The sequence below is a fragment of the Hyperolius riggenbachi genome, unplaced genomic scaffold, assembly GCF_040937935.1.
Source record: "Hyperolius riggenbachi isolate aHypRig1 unplaced genomic scaffold, aHypRig1.pri scaffold_135, whole genome shotgun sequence".
Classification (NCBI taxonomy): domain Eukaryota; kingdom Metazoa; phylum Chordata; class Amphibia; order Anura; family Hyperoliidae; genus Hyperolius; species Hyperolius riggenbachi.
In genome coordinates, this window is record NW_027152351.1 from 286,025 (window position 1) to 307,357 (window position 21,333).

Sequence of the window (21,333 nt, forward strand, 5' to 3'; positions counted from 1 at the left end):
GCAGCTGCTGCTGCTGCGGAACTGTGCATGGTGGCGCGGCCGCGGCTTGCCACAATGCTGCTCCCTCTCCTCTTGATTCCCTTGCTGCCCTTCCCCTTGCCCAAACCGCGCTGGCTGCCACTTCCAGACATCTTAGATGTTTTGGGCGTAAACAAAAAAGTTTTTTAAAAGGGCGGGTGAAAAAGTGGGGTACTTTAATGGAGTGGGTTGGTGGGTGAGGTGACACTAATCACTAAGTGATTAGATCGCTAAGTGATTACTAGTACAGTACTAATACAAAATACAATAATTCAGTAATCAGTATAAGTGTGAACAGTGAACAGTGAGTGTGTCCCCTAGTACACTAACTAGAAAATACAATAATCAGTAGTAATCAGATTAAGTAGAAGGAAATAGAGTGTGTGTACTGAGTGCACGCACACACACACGCAGGAGCTAGCCTATGAACAGTGACTGAGTGTCCCTAGTACAGTAAGTACTAGCAACAGTAAGTAGTACAACTAGAAATTACAATAAGTAATCAGAAGGAAATAGAGTGTGTGTACTACTGTACAGTGGTGCTCAGCAGAGCTCGAATATTCGAGTAGCTCGAATATTCGAGCTCTTTTTCAGCTATTCGAGCTCGGTATTCGAGCTCCGAATAGCTGGAGCTATTCGAATGGGCTATCCGAGTACACTCGAATAGCCCATTCACTATTCGAGCTATTCGAGCAACCCGGCGCTATTCGAGCTCGGTACCGAGCTCGAATAGCGTCATAGCCCAGATTGATGTCCTTAGAGCCAATCAGAGGGCTCCCAGGCCCTCTGACGGCAGCCAATCACAGAGGGGGACCCTGGCCAGCCCCTACCCTATAAATAGCGGCCGCCATGTTCCGTTTCTCCATGCTTGCCTGTGACTTGTACAGAGAGAGAGTTGCTCCTTTGTGCTTTGGCTTAGCAAGTGCTCTATTGTGATCATTTACCTAGCGTTTTTGCTCACCTACACCTGCCATATACACCTATATTGTTGTTAGTTAGATAGACATTGTATTTTAGTTAGTAGCTTGTGTGTTACATTAGAGACAGGCAGCTGTTGCAAGCTTACAGGTTTAGGCCTCAGGGGGGCCTTGCCTCTGTGGGCAGCTGTCCTCTGTTTATTTCTCTCATCTATACCAGTATTTCTGCTGTCCTTTACTAATAGTATTGTAGTTATACTGTACTAGGAGTAGGACACTCACTGACTGTCACTGTTTATAGGCTACTAGCTAGCTCCTGCGTGTGTGCACTCACTCACTGTCTGTGTGTACACACACTCTATTTCCTTCTGATTACTGATAGATTATTGTTAGTTAGTTGTACTTACTTACTACTTACTCTTACTGTACCCGTAGGGACACTCACTGTCACTGTTCATATAGGCTACTAGCTCCTGCGTGTGCGCACTGCACTCACTGTCTGAGTGTACACACACAACACACACTCTATTTCCTTCTGATCGCTGATTGATTATCGTAATTAGTTAGTTGTACTTACTGTTACTACTTACTCTTACTGTACTAGGAGTCTAGGACACTCAGTCACTGTCCATAGGCTACTAGCTCCTGCGTGCGTGCACTCACTGTCTGAGTGTACACACACCCACACTCCATTTCCTTCTGATCGCTGATTGATTATCGTAATTAGTTAGTTCTACTTACTGTTACTACTTACTCTTACTGTACTAGGAGTCTAGGACACTCAGTCACTGTGTTCATAGGCTACTAGCTCCTGCGTGCGTGCACTCACTGTCTGAGTGTACACACACCCACACTCAATTTCCTTCTGATCGCTGATTGATTATCGTAATTAGTTAGTTGTACTTACTGTTACTACTTACTCTTACTGTACTAGGAGTCTAGGACACTCAGTCACTGTCCATAGGCTACTAGCTCCTGCGTGCGGTCACTCACTGTCTGAGTGTACACACACCACCCACACTCTATTTCCTTCTGATCGCTGATTGATTATTGTAATTAGTTAGTTCTACTTACTGTTACTACTTACTCTTACTGTACTAGGAGTCTAGGACACTCAGTCACTGTGTTCATAGGCTTCTAGCTCCTGCGTGCGTGCACTCACTGTCTGAGTGTACACACACCCACACTCCATTTCCTTCTGATCGCTGATTGATTATCGTAATTAGTTAGTTCTACTTACTGTTACTACTTACTCTTACTGTACTAGGAGTCTAGGACACTCAGTCACTGTGTTCATAGGCTACTAGCTCCTGCGTGCGTGCACTCACTGTCTGAGTGTACACACACCCACACTCCATTTCCTTCTGATCGCTGATTGATTATTGTAATTAGTTAGTTGTACTTACTGTTACTACTTACTCTTACTGTACTAGGAGTCTAGGACACTCAGTCACTGTGTTCATAGGCTACTAGCTCCTGCGTGCGTGCACTCACTGTCTGAGTGTACACACACTAAATTTACTTGTGATTACTACTGATTATTGTAACTGCTAGTTGTACTTCCTGACTGTTACTACTTACTTACTGTACTAGGGGACACTCACTCAGTCACCTCACCAACCAACCCACTCCATTAAAGTACCCCACTTTTCACCCGCCCTTTTACAAAACTTTTGTCTATACGCCCAAAACATTGAAGATGTCTGGAAGTGGCAGCCAGCGCGGTTTGGGCAAGGGGAAGGGCAGCAAGGGAATCAGGAGGAGAGGGAGCAGCATTGTGGCAAGCCGCGGCCGCGGGAGCGCCACCATGCACAGTTCCGCAGCAGCAGCAGCAGCGTCAGTGGCTAACATTCCTCCCATAGCCACTAGCTGTGGACGCCTTGGGCGCCGCCCAGCAGGAGCATCTGCAACTCACGCTGCAGAGACACAGCAGCAGCAGCGTGTAGCACCTGCTCCCATTTTCCTCCAGCCGGGTCGGAAACGTCCCATTGAGGAAAAGCATGCAGACACTGTGGTGCAACTCATGACGGAGGATGAGCAGCCCGCCATCAGCTCTGCATCCGAGGCCTCCACCCTCACCACCACCACCACCACCACCACCACCCCTGTTCGCAGCAGCCGCCCAGCAGGGTCTGGGGAGGAGGCCAGTTCACCGTCACTCGCCGACCTGTCATTCAGCAGTCTTTTGACCCCAGGCATCATGAGTAAATTGTCTGCTGTTGTTGGCGATCTTGAGGAGGAGATGCTGATGGGCACTTTGGGGGATGAGGGATTGGACAGCAAGACTGTGGCGACATTCAAGCAGCCCATCCATGCATCAGGAGAGGAGTTTGGGGGGTCCTCATCCCAGCAGGACATGTTTCAGGAGGGGGAGGATGTTGATGACTCGGTGACAGACAGAGACTGGGTGCCACCACCTCCAGGGGATGTCGTCCTCAGCAGCTCTGAGGAGGATGCTCTTGTGGGCCTTGCAAGGAGGCGCATCATTGCAAGCATTGGCAGCAGCAGTAGGCAGGTCCCACAGCCTGCTGGTGTCTCAGGCTCAGCAGCAGCAGCAGCAGCATCTGCCAGTACCACCACCAGCCGCACCCAAGCCCCCCAAGCCCCACCCCCAACCACCACAGGGAGACAGGCAGCAGCGCTTCCATGCCGTAGGGGGATGTTTCTGTCTCCAATCTGGCGCTTTTTCACCATGCCCACAGTGTACAGCAAGTACGCCACTTGCAACCACTGTCAGCGGAAGTTGAGCAGAGGTGCAGACCCCTTAAAGTTCTGCACCAGCTCGCTCATCAACCACCTTGCTGCGAAACATTTCCACCAGCATCAGGAGTTCCAGAGGCTGAAGGCATCTGGTGCTGGCAGTGGCACCACACCCATCACTGCACAGCCTTCAGCAGCAGCAGCAACAGCAGCCACCCGCCCTCCTGCTCTTCCAGCAGCACCAGCAGGAGTGCGGAAACGCACTGCTCCTCCCCCCTCTGCAACTCCTGCCGCCGACACTGAGGCCTGTTCTGGCAGCCAGTCCTCAGTGGCCTCCTCCGCTGTGTCTGCTGATTCCCGTGCCAGCAAAAGGCCACGCCAGAGCCTTTTGAGCGAGTCCTTCCAGGGGGTGGTTAGGGCTCTGCCTCCCAGCAGCCGTCGCGTGCGGCAGCTGAACGGCTTGCTGGCACGGGCCATGTGCTCCCAACTCCTGCCGTACACGCTCGTGCAGGAGGGGAGCGACATTCGTGCGCTGCTTGCTTGCGCAGCCCCAGACTGGCAGCTCCCCAGCAGACACTTTTTCTCCCGCAAGGCCATTCCTGCACTGCACCGCTTTGTGATGGCCAATGTGGAGCGAGGGCTGGAGCACGCGGTTGGTGAAAGGGTCCACGTCACCATGGACTCCTGGAGCAGCCGCTTCGGGACAGGCCGCTACCTGTCCTTCACTGTCCACTGGGTCAGCTTGGTGGAAGGGGGTGAGGATGGGAGAGCAGCAGCGGGCACAGCAGCAGCAGCAACACAGTGGGTGGTGCCACCCCGCAGGGTCAGGGGAACTGCAGCAGGTTCCTCCGATCCTCTGCCATCCTCCGGCACACCTGGCCAAACCCCCCGCCTCAGCAGCAGCGTGAAGGCCCGCCACTGCCAAGCGCTGCTGCACTTGGTCAGCCTTGGGAAGACCAAGCTGACGGCAACCCATGTGTTGGCCAAACTCCAGGAGCAGGAGAGGATTTGGCTGACCCCCAGAGGCCTCAGAGTCGGAGAGGTGGTGGCCGACAATGGGACCAATCTGGTTGCCGCAATAGACAGGGGAAACCTGACCCACATCCCCTGTCTTGCCCACGTGCTGAACCTGGTGGTGCAGAAGTTCCTGCGCACCTACCAGGGGATGGGCGAACTGCTGGAAACGGCAAGGAATGTTGTGCGTCACTTCCGGCGCTCGGCTGCAGCCTGTGCGAGCCTGGAAGACGTGCAAAAGGAGCTGGATCTGCCACGCCATCGGCTGATCCTTGACGTTCCGACTCGCTGGAACTCCACCCTGGCGATGTTGGAGCGTCTGGTTGAACAGAGGCACGCTGTCAAACAGTACCTTGCCCTGGCCACTGTTTCCGCAGCTCAGAGAAGGGACAAGACCAGCAACATCCCGTCCATCGTCCCCGATGATGACTGGAGGCACATGCAGCAGGTGTGCTTTGTGCTGGCTCCCTTCCTGCAGGCCACAAACATGGTGAGCAGGGACCATGCTATGGTCTGCGAGTGGGTGCCCCTGGTTTCTCTGCTGAACAGGGCCCTCGATGCTTTGCTGGAACAGGGAGCGGCAGCCTTGGACCAGCAGGAGCGGCAACCAGCTGCGCAGTCCACCTTTGAGGGGGAGGAGGAGGAGGACTTGGTGGAGGTCCCTGACCTGGCTGCTGATGAGGGGGATCAGCACAGCGCAGCTGAGTTGGTGCGGGGGTGGAGAGAGGATGAGGCGGCAGAGGAGGAGGATGAGGACAGCACTGACGTCGATGTGCCAGCAGACGTGGCCCGCCTCTTCCCAATGGCAGCGCACATGCTGACGTGCCTGCGCAGGGACCCCAGGGTGATCCAGATGAAGCAGAGGGAGGACATCTGGATCAGCATGATGTTGGACCCACGCCTCAAGGGGAAGTTGAGCCAGTTCCTGCCGCCTGCAGGAGGAGACCCAGCACAACAAATAAGGAGCTTGCAGCAGGCCCTTGTTGAGCGCTTGGAGGAAGCCTTCCCCCAGCCTTCCACCCCCACTGTCCAGCAGCCAGCACAGAGGCAGCAGCAGGTGCCTGCATCCAGCAGCAGCAAGCGCCCCACAGACCTGCTGTCTCTCAGCCACGAGCTCTACAGGACTGTAGAGGCTCCGGCAGCAGTGACTAGAGAGGAGATGCATGCAGCAGCATCCTCCTCCGGTCACAGCCAGCGCCTGACCCGCATGGTGGCTGACTACATGGGGATGTACAGCGGGCTTGACAGCGATGCCCCTGTTGATCCCATGGAGTATTGGGTCAAGCGCATGGAGATCTGGAGCGAGCTGGCGCAGTACGCCCTGGAAGTGCTGTCCTGCCCCCCTTCCAGCGTGCTGTCCGAGCGCTGCTTCAGTGCAGCTGGTGGCGTGGTCACCGAGAAACGCTCACGTCTGTCTCACAAGTCTGTGGACAGACTGACGTTTCTCAAGATGAACCAGGCGTGGGTGGAAGGCGAGTTCCTGGCCCCTGTTGTCGGCGAGAGGGGGACATGAACTGGCTGCCGGAACCATCGTTAATGTGCCTTACCACCCTTTACCACCTCCTGGCTCCTGCTCACTAAGCCAGCCTGGTTCACTTTGACTATTACGTCGCCTGCAGCCACACATTTTACACCTACAGTGGGCTGCTGTGTACTGCCCTTCTGCTGTCTGTCTGTGTTTCCCACTGCCAGGGTACACAGAATTACCTTCTTCTGCTGCCACTCTGCCACCAGCTATTACGTCAAACAATAGCTATATTGGTTGCAAAACCAAAACCAAACAAACCATTAAAAAAAAAAAAAAAGGTTTAATTTTTCTGAGGTGCCCGGGTTGAAAACTGTGTTGTCCCAGTTGTGTATTGGACACAATGTGGGCTGCACGACCGCTGTCTGGGACCTCCTGTTGTGTTTATTTACAGCCCTGGTATCACCGCTAGGTACCAGGGCTATTATGTCACGCTGCCTACCTGCTGCCACACTCACACTACTCCTCCACACCTCCTCCTGCTGCTGCTGCTGCTGTCTGTCTGTGTTTCCCACTGCCAGGGTACACTACACAGATGATTTACCTTCTGCTGCCACTCTGCCACCAGCTATTACGTCAAACAATAGCTGCTCACATTACTCCTCCATTCCTCCTGCTGCTGTTGCTGTCTGTCTGTGTTTCCCACTGCCAGGGTACACAGAATTACCTTCTGCTGCCACTCTGCCACCAGCTATTACGTCAAACAATAGCTATATTGGTTGCAAAACCAAAACCAAACAAACCATTACAAAAAAAAAAAAAGGTTTAATTTTTCTGAGGTGCCCGGGTTGAAAACTGTGTTGTCCCAGTTGTGTATTGGACACAATGTGGGCTGCACGACCGCTGTCTGGGACCTCCTGTTGTGTTTATTTACAGCCCTGGTATCACCGCTAGGTACCAGGGCTATTATGTCACGGCGAGCTGCCTGCCTCATTTACTGCCTGCTGCCACACACTCATCCTCCTCCTCCTGCTGCTGAATTTACCTCCTGCTGTCTTTGTGTTTCCACTGCCAGGGAGCACATACAATGGCGCTTCCAACATGCGTGCGCCCACCAGCTATTTGTTACGCTCAAAAATAGCTGCATTTCTGTAAAAAAAAAATTGAAAAGAGAAATACGTGAAGAAGAAGAAGACGATATTGAAAAAGAAGGAGAAGATGAAGATGAAGAAGAAGATGAAGAAGAAGATGAAGAAGATGATGAAGAAGAAGATGAAAAAGAAGAAGAAGATGAAGAAGATGAAGAAGATGAAGAAGAAGAAGATGAAGAAGAAGAAGATGAAGAAGAAGAAGATGAAGAAGATGATGAAGAAGAAGAAGAAGATGAAGAAGAAGAAGAAGAAGATGAAGAAGAAGAAGAAGATGAAGAAGAAGAAGATGAAGAAGATGAAGATGAAGAAGAAGAAGAAGATGAAGATGAAGAAGAAGAAGAAGAGGAAGAAGATGAAGAAGAAGATGATGAAGAAGAAGAAGAAGATGATGAAGAAGAAGAAGATGATGAAGAAGAAGATGATGAAGAAGAAGAAGAAGAAGATGATGAAGAAGAAGAAGAAGAAGATGAAGAAGAAGAAGAAGAAGAAGATGAAGAAGAAGAAGAAGAAGAAGACAATATAGAAGAAGAAGAAGAAGATATAGAAGAAGAAGATCTAGAAGAAGAAGAAGAAAGATAAAGAAGAAGAAGAACAAGTATATACAGTAACACTACTGAACAAAATTAAGGACACAACTTCTCTTTCCACATTTTTTTTTAAAGGAACATCCCCACATAATCACTTGCTGTTGTTACTTGGAAAAAAAGATGTTTCTTGCATCATTCACCCTCAAAACAAGTGTTGGAAGCTATTCAAGGCCAATTCGAATAGTCAGCTCGAATAGTGAGCTCGAATACCGACTCGAATAGTGAGCTCGAAGTCCGAGGTCGAATCGAATAGTAAAAATTATTCGACTCGAATATTCGACTGATAATTTACTATTCGAATTCGACCAAACTCGAATTTTAAAAAGGGGTATTTGAGCATCACTACTACTGTACAGACAGTGCACGCACACACACACGCAGGAGCTAGCCTATGAACAGTGACTGAGTGTCCCTCCCTAGTAGTAAGTAGTAAGTAAGTGTACAACTAGAAATTACAATAATCAGTAGTAATCAAAAGGAAATAGAGTGTGTGAACTGTACAGACAGTGCACGCACACACACACGCAGGAGCTAGCCTATGAACAGTGACTGTGTGTCCCTAGTAGTAAGTAGTAAGTAAGAACAACTAGGAAATTACAATAATCAGTAGTAATCAGAAGGAAATAGAGTGTGTGTACTGTACAGACAGTGCACGCACACACACACGCAGGAGCTAGCCTATGAACAGTGACTGAGTGTCACTAGCAGTGGCGTACCTAGGGTATTTGACACCCGGTGCTGGATATCTACAGACACACCCCCCCCCCCCCCCAAATAAAAATGTAAAGTAGTGAGCGTGACAGCTAGACATGACTAGAGATGGAAGGATTAGCTTGTAAGATCCCCTGAGGACAGTCAGTGACATGACTATGTACCTTGTACAGCGCTGCAGAAGATGTCAGTGCTATATAAATACATTATAAGAATATGGTAGGACATTGGACTATGACTATGGTATGATTAGATTGTTAGCTCTTGTGAGGATAGACATGACTATGTACTCTATAAAGTGCTGCAGAAGATGTCAGTGCTATATAAATACATAATAATAATAATATGGTAGGACATAAGACTATGATTATGGTAGGATTAGATTGTGAGCTCCTCTGAGGACAGTCAGTGACATGACTATGTACTCTGTAAAGTGCTGCAGGAGATGTCAGTGCTATATAAATACATAATAATAATATGGTAGGACATTAGACTATGACTATGGTAGGATTAGAGTGTGAGCTCCTCTGAGGACATTCAGTGACATGACTATGTACTCTGTAATGTGCTGCAGAAGATGTCAGTGCTATATAAATACATAATGATAATAAAGTAGGGCAATATGCTAGGCATACACGGTGCGTTCCGGTGGCTCGATTAGCCGCCGGATCGACTCCCGCCGCGTCCCCGCTCATGCGCCCGAATCGATTACCGCTCGTCCCCGCCGGCGCCGCTTATCTTCCGCTCGATTCCCTGCCATTGTCCGCCCACGGGAATGGAGCGGGGAATCGATCCATTCGTGATCGGACCTGTAGGATATTATCAATCGAGCCAATCAGCGGCTCGATTGATAAGAAAGAAACGCACCGTGTATGCCTAGCATTACACTATGACTATGGTGGGGATTAGATTGTGAGCTCTTCTGAGCATAGTAAGGGACAGGACTATGTAAGGACCCTTTTACACTTAGCACAATCTGTTACGGTGCAATTACACCACAACTGCAGAGTAATCGCACCACAATGGTCCCAAAAGGTTGCATCGCATGGTATTGTTGTGGTATGACCATAAAGTGGCGCGTACTTTACAATAAAAGTATGCCTCACCACCAGGTTAAGGGCGCATGACGCTCTGCAGTTATTGTGTCACCCCAATGAGACTCGCCACAACACGCTACACCGCAATCAGTTTAATAGTCACATAGGGCTATCACTGCTTTTGTGACAGGATGCAGCATTTCTTTTTGATGCAATGCAGCGGCGTAAGTGTGAAAGAGGACTTAAGGTCCACATAAATGCCAGCGCAATAACAATTATTATGGCACGTAGTATTTTTAGGGGTGGCAGAAAATAAACAGAGAGAAGAAAGGTGAGGCGGGATAAGGGAGTGAGGAATAGATGGAAGAGTGGAGAGACTTTATAGGCTATCTAGCAGGCAGGCTGATACAGAATACTCAGCAGTCTCCATCCCCCACAAGTCAGGTTACCTTAATTACAGCTATTCAGTCCTTGCTCACATGGCCAGCTCAGGTGGTCACTGCAGTGTCAGATAGCAGCCCTCCTGCAGAGCTCAGATCTCCCTGCAGCTAGGAAGTAACCCGAGAGTTCAGGCACAGCTGGAACGAAAGGGGCATGACTGGGCGGGCCCTGGGATGGACTGAACAGGCACAATTCGGCTCAGGTGTGAATTAAAGGTGGAGCGCCCGAAGGGGTACATTCCCCCAGGCATTATAGGAAAAGAGCAGGAGAGCTGCTCTCTCTTTCTGCCCAAATAGGATACAGGAAACTCTCAGAGGGGACTTGTCTCCATTCTCGCAGGATCAAGGGCTGGTAAGTGTTTGTTTGTTATTTTTCTTACTACAGTAGAATCCCTTTGTGTTAAACTTCAAAGATCCTTCCCAATCGGCTACCATATCTGGAGTTGCTGTACCAAAATCAGCTATGCATTGTATATTCCTCCGGCCGCATGGTCAGGTCCTGAGGATTGATTTCTCTATATGCTGGTGCTTTCCATAACGGAGTTTACTACAAGGAGATTCTACTGTACGTAGTCTATCATTTAGCTAGCTTTTTACCCTGTACCATGTCAGAACAAAGCCGCATGGTAGGTGAAGTAATCAGTTGCTTTACACAGAACAATGGTTAGCATTTGTTTGGGATACAGAAAAAGTTTTTAAGCAGAGTGTTGTTATTTACTGGCTAATGAACCTACTTGGCCTTACAATAACAGTAAAGCAGTCATTAGCCAGAAATAGGGAAAGGCAGAAGCTTTCCAGTACAGAAGAGACACAGGGATGGAGTGGCTTACAGGGGTTTATAATATGCCAAGGTTCATAAATATAGGCTGAGGAGACAAGATAAATCAAAGCCCAGCAAAGGCTAGTAAAGTAATAGCTTTCATATAGAACAGCCATCAATACAAACGGAAACAGTGTCCTAGGTAAGTAATTGGTTACTTAGAGTATGTAAGAAACCAGGACAAGCCCTTTATTAACAAGCAACTCTAATTGCAGGATAGGTAAGTTTCATGTTATTCCTTTGCAGCATGAAGGCATACGCATATTTGATATTTACTCTGCGAATCGCGACGCTACGGAATATATGGCGATTAATAAACCAAGAAGAATAGTTACTTACAGGAAGCTGCAGGTTCCAATCTGGCCTGCACATTCCTACTGAGCTAGCTAGTGGAGCAGGCCATGCACTGCACAGTCTGCCTTTCTTTGTACTTGTGATAGCAATTGTGATCCATACTTAAACCCAATTCAATTCACAATTGATCAAATGTTATGGACTGCTGAAGTGTGTAATTGAAAGATATTGGTACAGTGTATGGCTACCTTATCTGTAGTACAGGAAAGATTACATACAAAGGTTTAGGCCTCATGCATACTGAACGCTGTAAAAAATTGATGCGTTTTATCTAATGGCCTGCATATCACCATTGTCCTTGCTCCAGCCAGAAGAGCAGTTCAGCATCAGAAGTCCTTTGTTAGCACAGGGTGGGGTCTTAGTGCAGCCCCCGCCCCTTTTTTGAGAAGAGCAGTTTCTGCATCAGAAGTCCTTTGTTAGTTAGTGTGGTGACCCCCCCTCCCCCCCCCCCCCCCCCTTCTGGTGAGGGCTTAGTACAAATGGGCTTAGTACAAAAGTATGATATAAGTAGCATTCCTCCAGTTGTACAGTCTGTAATAGTGAAGGGGGATAGCTTATAAGCAGGTTTTTCAATACTCTGCAAATTTTCATATTTACCCACCCTGGTAGTATTTCACATTTGGGCAACTCCTACACAACTGTTTCAAGTAATTGGTCTACAATGGTGATATCACAATAGAAGAGCAGATCAGAGATCAATGCTGTTTAGGTGGGACTCAGTGAAGAGAATTAGCACATCCCTTTGATCAAAGCCAAACAAACTCATGGCAGACTATATTGTCCTGGAGCAATGACCACTTCTATAGCTGGAAGAGTAATAAAGTCTGTCACCCCAAGGCACAAAGCTGACTAGATTCCAGCCTGACCCTGAAGCAGGCTGCCAAATAAATCTGACTAGGATAATTTAACTCAGTGGGGGAAATAGCTGACAGATATTATGATACTTAGAGTGAGAGTACCTTTGATAAGTAGTAACTTGTATTAAAATTCAGCCAAAGACATAAAAGTGCTGCTTTAAGTTTCTCCACAGCAGTGATATAAGCTATCTGCATAGAGCCTGTATGCAGAGGAGTAGTCCTGCCAAAGGGAGCTGTGCAGGAATGAGAGGAGCTGTTAATTAAACTTGCTATTGCTATTGTTTTACCATAAGTGCTAGGATATAGTAGGCTGGAGGACAACTACCAGACCTCAATAAGGAATGATACATGTATGTAATGTATGTGTATGCATGTTCCAGGGTGCATATGCACGTGTAGGTGAGTGCAGGCATGTATATATGTACATGTGTGGGGTGTGGATGTAGGTATTTATTTATTTATACATCACTGTGGTATGTATGCTTAACTGTATACACACGGTTGCGTTGTGTAGACGTATGTGTATGGATGTATGTATGTAATGCATGTACATATAATACGTATTTGTATGCGTATATGTATGTATGTAGGTATTGGTATATGTGTATGTACATGTGTGTGTGTGTATATAGTATGGTATGTGTGTATATATATATATATATATATATATATATATATATAGATATAGATATATATATATATATGTATGTATATGTGTATATATGTGTATATACATGTGTGTACACATACAGCATATGTTTGTGTGTATGTGTGTAGGGATATATATACATACATATATATATATATATATATATATATATATATATATATATATATATATATATATATATATATATATATATATATATATATATACATATATATATATTGTGTGTATATTGCACTGTGCATGCCCTACTTCCGTACTCAATGGTATTGTAGGGTACCTTATATGTTCTGTACAAAGTGTAATTTCTATACCTTCATGTTACAGCCCTTGTAAGGCGGGGGGTTTCAGTCATTCCGCAGCATGCACGTAAACTTACACTTAGGAGGAGCAGAATTACCCCTAAGGATACTGCATCATATGCTACATCCATTATAACCGCTGGATATTGCATGGTATAAATTATATAGGATTGGCAACAAATGCAATGAGCATCGCATCATAGAATATATGTCTTATATACACTCCTTACTACATAAGATATTGCTACATTACCAATATACCCAGATTATATGTTAAATATAGTATAAACATTAATCGCTGATTATGGATGTTGGTTATAATAAGATATAATAATAATTTAATGCATGCATGTATAGTGGGGTAGGTATATACTCACACACACACATATGGGGTATGTGTGGGGGTAGGTATTTACTTGTTACTTGCTTGTTTGTTGGGTTGGTGAAGCACCAGCAGATTGCGCAGTGCCGAGGTATGCGTAAGGGTATACGTATGTGGGTGTTTGGGTAGACATATGTGTGTGGATGTACATGTGTTGGGGTAGAGATATATATATATGGAATTTAGTTAAAGGTACAGGGGCTTTTGTGGGTGTATGTCCTCATATGTAGGTTTATACGTGTATGTACTGTGGGTGTGTATAAATATGGGTGTAAAGTTTACCTAATATACCTTCGTGGTACGGTCCTAGTAAGGCACCCTCCAGCTTGCAGTTAAACCTACACTTAAAATGAGCAAAATTATCCATAAGAGGACTGCATCACATGACACATCTAGTATAACTGCTGGTCATTGCAGGGTATAGATTATATTGGATTGCCAAAAAAAAAAAAAAAAAAAAATGCAATGAGGATTGCATCATAGAATATATGACTTATATACACTCATTACTAAATTATAATTTTGGTAAATTATATACCCAGGGTATACAGTAAATACAGTATAAACATTAATCACTGATTTGGGATCTTCATAAGCCCCCCTCCCCCTGTATTTTGCCCCACCCCTTTTTTTCCCCTCCCATATTGATCAGTGACCTTCCCTCAGAAAATATTTCAGAAACTAATGCAACGGAGCCATGACGGCCCATCTTATTTAGAATTTTCAATATTAAAAACAAAACCGGGCATTGTGCTCATGGTAATGTCTTAGTGCAGTATAAATGTGTTACATGCTACAAAATGACCATTGCATCAATGGGCACAATTACAACAACCTCTCTATGTAAAGGGGATATTACTTTACGCATATGAAGTATTTACTGACTCAGGGTCATTTAAACGTTACACGAAGGGCCGATATAGTTGGTTATATGCATCAAACCATGTAGCGGTAAGAAAAACCAAACTTACGTCCATCCACACCTGGCAGAGCGGCAGCTGCTGAAAAATGTGGGGTTGGGGCCGCGTCGCGTCACAAATTCGGTTGCCGCACTATGTCCGCCCACACCTGGCAGAGCACTAGCTGCAAGTGGAGGGCTAGGGCCGAGGCACATCGCAAGTTTGTCGACGTTCTATACGCAGCTGAACCTGGTGGACCACTAGCCACAGGAAAGGGCGTTGGGAGGGAGACTCCGATGCCCATTGGACAGTCCTACTCCCATGCTTGGCGGAACAGTAGCCGCAAGTAAAGGTGTACAAAGAAGGGAATAATGCCATTTAGCCGAAAGGGCAGGGCGACAACAGCCCCAAACACCTGGCAGAGCACTAGCTGCAGGTATGTGTGCATATGTATATACATATATATAAAAATAAATAAAAAAAAACAAAAAAAAAAAAAACGTAGTGGTAGCGTTAATACATGCTCGTTTGGGGTAGATATAGTCTCTTTACCTTCTAGGTAAGTAACATACACCCGTGGCTTTGTCCCCGTCTCGGATCATGGGATGGGGTCAGTGGCCGGGGCAGGTAAGAGGGGACTTGGAGGTACACTGGTTTAGGTTCCCAGGGGCAAAGGTGGAAGGGCTAGGCCAAAAATCTGACATATCTAGCCAGGGTTATGGAGTAGCCAGATATAGTCATAAGACACATAGGGGGAAACAAAGTAGGGACGAAGCCAATGCATCTCCTGATGCTGGATACAAAAGAACTTTTTAGACAAGTTAGTCAGGAGCTCCCACGGGCAACCATTATATGATCCGTAATGATCCCGAGATCTAACTGGCGCCCACCTCCCCCGGAAAGAATCTTAAACTGTTCCAGGCGAAGAATCAACAGAGCTATTTTGAAATGTATAGCACAAAAGGGGGGCATAGCCGTCCGTTACAAATTGCTAGAGAGTCAGGAGGGGCATTTTCAAAACGATAGGGTTCACCTGAGCGTTCTGGGTAATGAGATTTTCTGTCTGGGTTAGGAGAAGCCCTAGAAGCCGCGCTCTGTTTGAGGGCGGGCATTCGTCCTTGAAGCGGCAAGCCCGAATGCCGTGGCGGGTCCGTGACAATGCCGGCCTGGACGACATCGAAACCAGAAGTACACACCGCGCTTGGCGAACGGAGTAAGGCATTTATGCTAAGAGTGCATAGTGCTGGTTATGATATATGGGTGCCATGGAGGCACAATGGTTTCTGGGTCATTAAACTAGGTGGCTCTAGGGTGGGTCATCGACTGGTTAATGGCACCATGGGCGTCACTGGCAAGGTTCAGTGGCGCAAAGTTTAAGGGGTGTCACTGGCGTGGGTCAGTGGCACAAGGTTTTAGCGCAAGCCGGTGGTTGGTACTGTGACATTCACGAAGATGAAAGGCATTGTCACGGGACCTGTCAGAGCGCGGTTTACGCAAGTTATTCTTATTATTATTGCTTAATGCATGATTGATTTAATTGTTTTTCTAGATTGTATTATCTTAAATCTGTAGGGGCTGTGGCCTTTAAACTCCAATTGGGTGTCACGGCTTTTATTTCAGGTAAATGGTAGGTCCGACCTCTATGGGCCCTGCCCGGTCAAGTAACCCGAGAGTTCAGGCACAGCTGGAACGAAAGGGGCATGACTGGGCGGGCCCTGGGATGGACTGAACAGGCACAATTCGGCTCAGGTGTGAATTAAAGGTGGAGCGCCCGAAGGGGTACCTTCCCCCAGGCATTATAGGAAAAGAGCAGGAGAGCTGCTCTCTCTTTCTGCCCAAATAGGATACAGTGAAAAGCTGCCCATATAGAGGGGACATGGCTCACTATACACTGCTGAGCACTGGCAGGACAGCTCTCTGTGCTGCTGTAATCAGACACACAAGCACATGTCTGATGGTCACAGCAACAAACTTTTTACTAGGAGGCCCGGGAAGGGAAGTCACCTGAAGCAGAGACATTCACAGAGCTGTGACTGTGATATGTATAAGCTGATCCTGTCCTGCAGCCCGCACTGCTGTCTTTCCTCTGCTTCCATAATGTAAGGGAGTGCAGAGCTCTGCAGCCCCCTGTAACCTCCTCTCCTCCTCTGTATGTTCCTCTGCCAGCTGTATCAGGCTGCAGGCAGCTCTTACCATCCTATTTATAATGAATGTTAGCTGGATACCTGCTCTGGAGTCATGTGACCTAGTGAGGATACAGGGTGATCTGTCACTGCACCACACTGGACCCTCACAGAGCTCTCATACACTCTCTGTCTCTGCTGGCTGCTGCCGTTGCTGAAAGTTGTAAAGGATGAGTGGGCGGGCTCACTCCACAGTCTCCCTCTCTTTCATTGGCAGGAAAGAGGTGTCTGTGCAAAAGAGCCTTATGCTGATTGGAGGGCGGGAGAGAGAGAGGGAGAGACAAACAGAGGACGATGCCTGGAACTTTTTCTGGCTCAGCAGCTCCTAGACCAGCCTCCCTGTACTGCGGTGCGCGGTGTGACACAGTTTAGTGTCATTTGGATGCTTGGCAGCTCTGTTATGAACTAGTCTCTGGGCTGGCCTTTTTGACACCCCTTTGTAGGCTGACACCCGGTGCGCCACGCCCCCTGCCGCCCTATTAACAGAACGCCACTGGTCCCTAGTAGTAAGTAGTAAGTAAGTGTACAACTAGAAATTACAATAATCAGTAGTAATCAGAAGGAAATAGAGTGTGTGTACTGTACAGACAGTGCACGCACACACACACGCAGGAGCTAGCCTATGAACAGTGACTGAGTGTCCCTAGTAGTAAGTAGTAACAGTAAGTACAACTAGAAATTACAATAATCAGTAGTAATCAGAAGGAAATAGAGTGTGTGTACTGTACAGACGGTGCACGCACACACACACGCAGGAGCTAGCCTATGAACAGTGACTGAGTGTCCCTAGTAGTAAGTAGTAACAGTAAGTACAACTAGAAATTACAATAATCAGTAGTAATCAGAAGGAAATGGAGTGTGTGTACTGCACGCACACACGCAGGAGCTATGAACAAACAGTGACAGTGAGTGTCCTAGTACAGTTACTACAAAATACAATCACTCAGTAGTAAAGGACAGCAGAAACACTGGTATAATAAACTAACAGAGGACAGGAGGACAGCTGCCCACACAGGCAAGGCCCTGAGGCCTAAAACAGTGTAAGCTTGCCTGCAGCAGCTGTCTGTCTCTATGTAACGCACAAGCTACTAACTAAAATACAATGTCTATCTAACTAACAACAATATAGGTGTGTATAGGAGGTGTATGTGAGCAAAAACGCTAGGTAGTTGACCACAATAGAGCACTTGCTAAGCCAAAGCACAAAGGAGCAGATCTCTCTCTGTACAAAGTCAGGCAAGGACGGAAAAACGGAACATGGCGGCCGCTATTTATAGGGTAGGGGCTGGCCAGGGTCCCCCTCTGTGATTGGCTGCCGTCAGAGGGCCTGGGAGCCCTCTGATTGGCTCTAAGGACATCAATCTGGGCTATGACGCTATTCGAGCTCGGTATTCGAGCTCGAATAGCGCTGTTTGCTCGAATAGCTCGAATAGTGAATGGGCTATTCGAGTTCACTCGAATAGCCCATTCCAATAGCTGCAGCTATTCGAGCTCGGTATTCGAGCTCGAATAGCTGTAAAAGAGCTCGAATATTCGAGCTACTCGAATATTCGAGCTCTGCTGAGCACCCCTGCTCTGAGGTTCGGGGCACCGAGGGCTGGGATCCGGGTCACGCGACATGGATCATTAGCCCTAGCGACGCTGCTGGTGAAAACTCTAAATTGTAATTGTAATATAATATAATTGTAATAGATTTCAAAGATATTTGATATTTTTACAGCAAACATAAGGTGAAATAAGATTCAGGTAAACTTGCATAAACATGATTTCATATTTGGCTTAGAATTTTTGCAATTTCGCATTTATATCCCAGGTGCATGCTCAGTAGACATTTTTAGCTATTTATCCAAAAATGAAAGCAGAAAATGTCTACTGAGAACGCTCAAGTGAGGTGAATGCAAAATTTCCAAGCAAAATTCTGAATTGTGAAATTCTCATTCAAAAGGTAGCAAAACCCATGCTTACATCCCTAGTTATTATTCAGTGCTCCTTTTGTTGGAAAGATTCTGCCAACTCTCTAAGATGTCTATATCTGTCCAGTGGGTTGGAGAATATTCGGTGGTATCTCTCTAAAAAAATTCACAGACTGCATGGAGGGGTGGAATGTGGTAAATATTTTGTTTCCTGCTCAGGTAATAAAAATCGTATCAATGTAATTTGGTACAGAAGCTTTTGATGTTGGAAAATCAGTCATCAGTAAGGTTTGCACACTGCGGTGTTGTCAGGCAACTGATAGTCCTGCTACTTGTGGTCATTTTAGGATCTATTACAAAGCCACCCCCGTGACTTAGACAATGCAATATAGCATAGAATGCTGGTGGGCTCCATGTTTCCTAGACTGTAATATGTAACTTTAGCCCGAGTCATTTGCCTTCAGTGGGAGTGATGTCATATCTTCCAGAACAGAAACAATCATTCTTCCTTGGTTATGCCATAATGACTCCCTGATGATGGTACTCCAGCATATGGTAATGGTTAGCGCACCTGAAGTATTCAAATGATGTGCCTGGAGGGAGGACTCAGCAATACTCCGGGTCCAATATCAAGCAGAAGATATTTGTTGTGTGTTACTTACCAACTTATGCCTCGCTTTACCAAATGATGTAATGTTTGTTTGACATTTACTAAGATATTTACCACAGAAGTTAGGAATTTACCTTACTAGTTGTTATTTTTTGTGAATTAACATTTGACAAGATCAGCAGTTTATCTGTTGAATAACAATTGTCTGCTATTATGTGTTAGGGCTTAGGCCCGGTTCACACTTGTTAATCAATAGACCCGTGCGCACTCGTCCGTTCCTCTGGATCTGGATCCAGATGCGGTCTGCGGTCCAACCTGCGGTCCGGATGAAAACTGAACGTGACCTGAACGGATCCTGATGGCCTCCTGATAGCGAACGGATGTTCTCAGAACGGACCGGACCGGAACGGACCCGTGCCACCGGTAAGTATTTCATCAAAATGCAAGTGAGAACCGGGCCTTATTTCTCTCAGTAGTGTTGTATTACATCACAGTCATCACTTCTGTTTATATATTAGTGGTGAAATATAGTTATCACATTAACATTTTTTTTTTTAATAAGTAAGTTGTGAGCAACCTTTTTGGTAATAAAAATAATATCAAAATATTTTGTCTGGATGAAACAACACCACACCATCTACAGAAAGAGTCTGAATATGACAGGTGAGGCTGCAAGCTTGAATTGCCTAATGCTCAGCAGCAGATTGTGATTTCTTCCAGTCCAGGTTTGGAGAATCACTTGAGACATCCCCAGTGGAGATGATTGGAGATGTCTTAGAATATCAGGGCCCAGGTGTTCAACTAAAGTAGCTGTGTGTATTTCCCCTGCCATTATTAATGTCTACAACAGTTCCAGCTGCAGATCATTATAGAGCTTCAGTTATATGTCTTTTCTCCTTTTCCAGACAGTGAAAATTGCCAGACATGCCAGTATGATGAATGGCCCAATGAGAAGAAGGATCGGTGTGTCCCCAAAGTGCTGGATTTCCTGTCGTACACTGGTGACATTATAGCTGTGTTCTTTTCTGTGTCCTCGGGTGGTTTTTCTCTTATAACTATGCTGATATTAGGCATTTTTATCTCACATCGAGACACGGCCATTGTGAAAGCCAACAACAGGAACCTGAGCTTCATTCTTCTGCTCTCCATCATGCTGAGCTTCCTCTGTGTTTTCTTGTTCCTCGGACGTCCTGTTGATGTGTCCTGCTTGCTACGCCAAATCTGCTTTGGAATCCTCTTTACTGTTGCAGTGTCCTGCATCCTGGGCAAAACCATCATGGTCTACATAGCATTTAAGGCCACCAAGCCTGGCAGCTTATGGCAGCGATGGATTGGAGCCAATATTGCCAACTATGTGGTCCTCTTATGTTCATTCATTCAGGTCATAATCTGTGTCATCTGGTTGTCAATCTCTCCTCCCTTCCTAGAGATGGATTTCTACTCTTCTCAGGGAAAGATCATTATTAAGTGCAATGAAGGGTCTCTTCTGGGATTTTATTCTGTCCTTGGCTACATGGGCCTTCTGGCAGCTGGGAGTTTTCTTCTGGCCTTCATGGTGAAGACATTACCAGACATCTTTAATGAGGCCAAGTACATAACATTCAGCATGCTAGTGTTCTGCAGTGTCTGGATTGCCATGATCCCAGCTTATCTGAGCACCAGAGGAAAGTACATGGTGGCTGTGGAGATATTTGCCATACTGGCCTCTAGTGGCGGGCTGTTAGGCTGCATATTTCTGCCCAAATGTTTCATTATTTTCTGGAGGCCAGAGCTGAACTCTAAAGCATGTTTATTGAAGAAAACATACAATAAATAGAATAATTACTGATTACCAACATACAGTGTTGCCCATAATTATTCATACCCCTGGCAAATTTTGACTTAAAGTTACTTTTATTCAACCAGAAAGTATTTTTTTGATGGGAAATGGCATCAGTGTCTCCGAAAAGATAATAAGACAATGTACACGAGGCTTTATTGTGGAAAAAAAAATCTCAGCTTTTAATTACATTTGAGCAAAAAGTGTCCTGTCCAAAATTATTCATACCCTTCTCAATAATCAATAGAAAAACCATTATTGGCTATTACAGCAATCAAATGCTTCCTATAACAGCAGACCAGCTTTTTGCATGTCTCCACGGTTATTTCTGCTCATTCATCTTTAGCAATGAGCTCCAAATCTTTCACGTTGGAGGGTCTTCTTGCCATCACCCTGATCTTTAGCTCCCTCCACAGATTCTCAATTGAATTCAAGTGAGGACTCTGGCTGCGCCACTCCAAAACATTATTGTTGTTGTCTGCTAACC

The 21,333-nt window shown here is 46.3% G+C and overlaps 1 protein-coding gene across 1 annotated transcript in view; it reads left to right on the forward strand.

The window, feature by feature from the left end:
- The window catches only part of LOC137543637 (vomeronasal type-2 receptor 26-like), a 175,510-nt gene extending 154,667 nt beyond the window's left edge, over window positions 1–20,843 (forward strand). Inside the window, exon 4 of the mRNA XM_068264760.1 lies at window positions 19,933–20,843. Coding sequence (XP_068120861.1) covers window positions 19,933–20,843 — 911 coding nt within the window. The remainder of the gene's footprint in view (window positions 1–19,932) is intronic.
- Window positions 20,844–21,333: the final 490 nt, after the last annotated feature.